Raw genomic sequence first — 6122 nt, forward strand, 5'->3', positions numbered from 1 at the left:
CAACAGGAGGCGACGATATGTGGTCCTTTGCAACCCTAACTCCTTAGAAAACCTAGCTCCCAACTCCATCACACTCAAAGAATCCCTAATTTAGAAAATGTACTCACTGAATTATTGATAATATGAGCATTACTCTTTCCTAATAGATCTTTATTGAATAAATGACATGGTAGAGGTTGGTACTAATAATTTAAAGGTGCAGTGTAAACATTTATGTTTTGGCCTTTTCCACATAATATGGTGAATTCTTGGTGAGATTGCATTTTTCCATTATTCAACAGTGTAAAAGTTCTTTGGAATACTTGAATTATACATAAAATTATAAAAGTTCTTTATTATCAAGATTAAAGTATGAAACTAAAAAAATGTATAACCACATTTTATATAAGAACACATAATTTGAGCCCTTTTCCACATAATATGGTGAATTCTTGGTGAGATTGCATTTTTCCATTATTCAACCGTGTAAAAGTTGTTTGCAATACTTGAATTATACATAAAATTATAAAATTTCTTTATTATCAAGATTAAAGTATGAAATTAAAAAAATATATAACCACATTTTATATAAGAACACATAATTTGAGAAAAAAAGTGTACTTGTAAATCATATAATATATTGCTATAAGCCATAAAAAAAAGTTGCTCAAAACACATATTTCTATCTTTTCATTATTTCAATCCATACAACCAATGTAAAGAATATATAAATAACAAAGACAAAACATTCACTCTGGAAGGTGCAAAAAATATTTTCAATGTATTTTGTAGTCATGAACATCTAAGTATTAGAGGTTTTACCATATAAATTTAATCTACAAATTTTAATAGACAATCACATGTTAATTCAAGTAAAATCAATAATATATTAAACAATTAATAAAATTCATTAATTTTTCCACTAAAATTATAGAAATTTATATAAATTTAAAAATAAAAAGAAACTACCCAATTACTTAGTTATTTATTTAAAAAAATCTAATTAAAAATAAAATTGTTTATTTGAATAAAATAAATTCAATATAATATTATAATAAAAATACAAAACCCAAATTAAAATCTATTTTTCGATATATAATAAACATTAAATACATCTCCAATTATAAACCCTTTCCTAAAATTGTTTATTTAAATAAAATTAACTCAATATAAATAAACTCAATATGATATTATAATAAAAATACAAAACCCAAATTAAAATCTATTTTTGATATATAATAAACATTAAATTATATCTCCAATTATAAACCCTTCCCTTTCCTATACTGGAAATTATAAAAACTCATTGAAATTCATTTTTAGAGATATTTAAATAATATAAAATATTAACTTCAAAATATTGTTATAAAAAAATCATTATTTCACCACATTTCATTCATAAAAAACGCCCTAAGTAAAGGAAAAGGTCATCTGGCAGGAGTGAAAGCCTGCTTTACGGACCACCATATTACAGGTGGCGTGGTTTTCCTTGATAACAGTGATGAGTCAAACTGACATTCGCGGATAGCAGCCAGAGATGGCTGTCCTCACTGTTGGTTTGACCTAGCTTCTAGCTCCTTTTGAAAAAATCACCTTTTGTTCATATTTCACCCCTAAAGAAATATCTGAAATACCTTGACTCCTCTCAAACTATTAGCATATGCCCTTGATTCCAGAAGCAACGACTCTTCTAATAGGTATGGCTCCTCAATGAAAGCAGGAAAAGGTGCCCTTCTTGACTTTCACACTCTACGCTTCTTATAGTTATGGCTCCTCAATGAAAGCATGAAAAGGTGTCCTTCTTGACTTTCACTAGCCATCTCCTTGGTCAATTTCCCCCTATTATTTCTAATTTTTAAAATACTATTATGTAAAGATCTCTAATTATTTCTCAGTTTCCTAATTTCTAATTAAAGTATTAGTGAATAGATAAAATTTCTTAATTTTTTAAATACTATTATGTAAAAATCTCTATTTATTTCTCAGTTTCCTAATTTCTGATTAAAGTATTATTGAATAGATCAAATTTCTTAACATACCACTTATGTAGGGCCTTTCTAAAAGATATTAAATATTTTATATTTATATAAAATCTTTTTAAATTTATTTTACTAAATTAATATATATCCATCTATTCACATATAAATATAGATATAATAAATAAAATAAAATTTCATATAAAATAAAAGAAAATAAAAATATGTGATATTTTGCAAAAATAAAATAAAAATATGTCATATCTTGCGGATTTTAATGAACCATTCCTCCTACTCCCTCACTCCAAACCCCAAATATCTACTAAATCCAATATCCATTACTCTTAAGTACGAATCATGCATTCAGTGCAAAGTTAAATGATTTTTTTTTGCCCCAAGTTTAAAAAAAAAAAAAAATTGATTTTTTTGAGATTCTGAACCAGGGTGGTTTAAGCTGACCGCCTCCATTCAATCATTATGGTTAATTAAACGGATAATTTTGGCTGTAGGGACGACCAGGGTAAGAGTCGGAAAGGGACCAGAGTGTTCAATTATTTTAAGACGTACGCGCCATATTTTACACCTGCAAAAGTATTTGAAGGCGTGAAATGCGGTGCTCACTCTTTCATCGGGCGGCCACCTGCTGGTGAGAGGAGATAATAAGACACATTAAACTCCAATAGTCAACATCCTACACGTCACAAATAAAATATTTATTTTGCCATTCCCTGCATTTTGTGACTATTTCGATCATCCTATACAAGTACAGTACATTCCATGCTTCATACAATACTTGCATCAGCCAGAATTAGTAAAGGTAATTGACTCAGAAAACCCATATAGTGGACCAAATGCAGTGCTAGTTGTCAATGACACACAAAGATGAGAGAGTAAATAATGGTTCTAACAGTAATCTATTATGAGCTTCACTGTCAGTCACATAGTATTTTATTTAACCCACCGTTCCAGCTAGCAGAGACGGCCTTTTGTAAGTGGTTGGAGTGATTTGTAAAATGATTACTACAAGTATTTCCCCATGATGGTCCCACATAGATTTCTTTGATGCCAATGATAATGGAGCGAAAAAACATTTACAACAAGAAGAAATTGATAAGATCCTATTATCTATATATTATATTTAAAAGAAAAGTCGCCTGTAGTTCTCTGCACTGCGATCATTTTAGGAAACTTATCATTCAGAACTTTCCAGCATTTTAGAATAAAACCAACTTGCTAGTATTTTGGTGAAGATTGAAGCTAAGACATTTCTAATTCTAATAACATATAAAAGAAATCATCTGCATTTCATCTCAGGCTTCGGCTTTAGGCTTTGACCCAGACAAAATGTTAATTAAGAGGACACACAGTCTTTGCAGATGTTCAACTTGAAGAACCTCAGTTAACATTCCAGCGCCCAAGCTCTCCTATTCAGTCGGCCATGGCCTGTCCAAACCAGAAAAGCAAATCTCCTAATGACTCCACCTATAAAACCAGAAAAGCAAAGCTCATAAAATAATTATTTACTTATAGCTGAAGTTTCTTTTGAGCAATTAGAAAAGACTTTTTATCGGACATGCAAAACAGAAATCCGAACATATTCATAATGACATTTGCTGTAAACGAATGAGCAATTAGAAGGCCAGGAGAACAACCTTACAGCCCTGTTGGGAAGTTTGTAATCTGTACACATTCTTCCAACTCTTCTGATATGTTGATCTTCCAAACCATGCATATAAGTATCTTAGCTACTATATAGATCATATCCAATTTTATAGAGAAGATACGCACTCCTAGGGGCAGACTTCACCTCTGTAGCTGCCTAATATAGCAGGTACCTTGAATTTCGCTCATATGCAAGTTCAGATTGATACTCGCGGAAACTTCAGTAAGAAAATCTGGACAACTCTTCATTTATTTTAAGAATTTCTCAATTTCTTCAAGCATCAAAATCAAGATTCAACATCCGCCTCAGATTCTTCGTGGCGGAGGCCACATCCAAAGAGAATCCTTGCATCTTTGCTCGAGGAGGGCTATATTCTGGTGCATCCCTGGTGGGAGAAGGGGGCGCTGAGTGAGAACCTGCTATGGTAGCGGCAGTTCCAGCTCCACCAAATTCATCATTATTCGAAGGCAGCAACTCCAGGGAAACACTTCTCAGTTGTCGCATGGAAAATTTTGGCAATGGTAATGAGCTCGGTGGAGGGGAATTGCTGTATGCGGGTCCTGCCCAGTTCTCTGTCATGTGGAGACATTGAGAGACTGCACAGACCTTTTTGCCTATATCATCAAGACTGAGAGCACCCGTGGCTTCAAGAAACAGTCCTTTTGAACTATCTTCAGGATTCAAAGGAATCTCGACAGCCCCGGGCTCGTTTGATTTAACTTCGCACCCAACTCGCAAAGCCTCATTACTGCCTTTGGGAAGATGATTGCGATCATTCAAATCCGGAAGGGTAGAAGCCAACTCCAGTCCTGATTCCTTCTTCTTCCAGCCTCCATAATCTGGTGTGAATAGTATTCTCTCTTCCATGTCACAGTCGCTGTGCATTCCATTTATGTGATCTCTTGCCTTACTTTCGAGATATGCGTTGTTGTGTCCCTTGCCTGTGCAGTTGCTGAAATCCCCAAAATTGGTGCCTTCAGCACGTGGGAGGCTTGAGGCACCGTCATGACGAGAAATAGTGGTACTCTTTCCATAGGATATATCAAGAGAATCAGACTCAGAATTGTCTAAGTCCACTTCATCTACATCCTTTGGACAATCATAAGCATCTGTGTTACTTGCAATTGGTGACTCGCCAGATACTTTTGAAGGATTCTTGGCAGCAACTTCTGCCTTTGGGGTCCTCTTAAGAAGCGTAATGCCTTTTGCTTCTGATGAATTATCAATTCTGGCATTATTGTTTTTTCCTCCATCTTTCATTACAGAGACTGCTTTCTTGAAAATGTTTTTCTTTTCATTGGTCTTTCTATGGGAGGTTGCAAATTTCTGCTTCCCCGATCCAAGCCCAGTACCATGTTGTGCCTTTTGTGACCCACTATCGACCAATTTCCATTCAAAAATATTCTTCAAGGCTTTTTGATCGACCTCTCCATCCACTTTCTGGCCAGCTTGCTGTGGACGAGATCTTTTATAATCCTCCATTTTGTTCTCATTGCCCTTCGTAGCATTACCCTTCTCGAGGGAAACTTGCTTAAGGGAACGGAACTGAGGATTCCACTCAGATAAAACACCATTTTCAGGTGATCGACTGCAACGAATGCTTTCACTCCTACTTCGAAGAAGCGGAGCACTCTCCTCAACCTTTGGAATCTCATTACCTGCACTGATAATGGGAAATGGTGGTGACGAAAAGCTCTCGGGCATGCTGTGCCACCTGGGTGCTGGAAGTGCCGTATCTAGTGAATTACAGCCTGAGAAGGAAGGAAACATAGGAGACATCTGAGGATGAAAATGAGGATAAAGAAGAGAAGAAGGTGAAGTGGAGGTGGGGGGATTATGATATGGAAATAAGGAACGCTGTGGTAACGTCAAAAGACCCAGGTTTTTTGATGTATCGCATTCCGCCGAATAAGAGGAAAATGAGGAGCCTGTACTCCATTCACAATACCAAGGCAAGATTGAAAATTGTTTGCAGAAGGGAAATGCAAATTGCTACCATGCATAAATTGAAGGGCATTAACATGAGGAAATTGCAGGTTATTGCCAGGAGGGGGAAGAATTCCGTACGACAGATCTACGGGGGAAAATTTATTCTGGGAAGTTTTCTCGGTAAATACCTGCACTTTGAAAGATGAAGGAACTGCAGCTTCGGCATTTCTTCTTGGTATCTCGGCATTAATTCTATTTTGATGTGCTACAGAGATCCTTCTGTTCTGGGTTTCACTGCGATGACTAAATTTGTCCTGAGGAGGAAGGACGAGGGTTTCCATGCTAACTGTTCTATATTATTTGTCAACCCTGAATAACCCTGGTTGGAAAATGATGAGAAATATTGAGCAGAAAATGTTTTAAGATTCTAATTTGCCCTCAATAAACATTCGTAGCCTCAGCTCCTATTGGTACAAGGTTCGCTGTTTCTAATAAAATGAGAGAGAACAGCGCCTTTAGTACAGACAGCAAAAAAAAATTGTCTTGTCAAATCGTCAAGAAAACTTGACTACAAC

At 35.2% G+C, this 6122-nt stretch overlaps 1 protein-coding gene across 2 annotated transcripts; it reads right to left on the reverse strand.

The window, feature by feature from the left end:
- Positions 1-2850: 2850 nt before the first annotated feature.
- LOC149168255 (uncharacterized) lies at positions 2851-5543 on the reverse strand. 2 transcript variants are annotated; one of them, XM_089428178.1, is made up of 2 exons: positions 3608-5543; positions 2851-3398 (listed from the first exon to the last, which is right to left on the reverse strand). In XM_089428178.1, the coding sequence occupies exon 1, from the start codon at positions 5395-5397 to the stop codon at positions 3892-3894; it is 1506 nt and encodes a 501-aa protein (XP_089284304.1). In that variant the 5' UTR covers positions 5398-5543; the 3' UTR covers positions 2851-3398; positions 3608-3891. The 2 variants fall into 2 exon arrangements, with proteins under 2 accessions (XP_089284304.1, XP_089284303.1); XM_089428177.1 differs by having other exon boundaries at positions 2851-3437.
- Between the last annotated feature and the right edge of the window lie 579 nt (positions 5544-6122).

Source organism: Pinus tabuliformis, chromosome 4_2 (assembly GCF_031772625.1).
Source record: "Pinus tabuliformis cultivar Carrire ecotype Pingquan chromosome 4_2, CPIR1, whole genome shotgun sequence".
NCBI lineage: Eukaryota > Viridiplantae > Streptophyta > Pinopsida > Pinales > Pinaceae > Pinus > Pinus tabuliformis.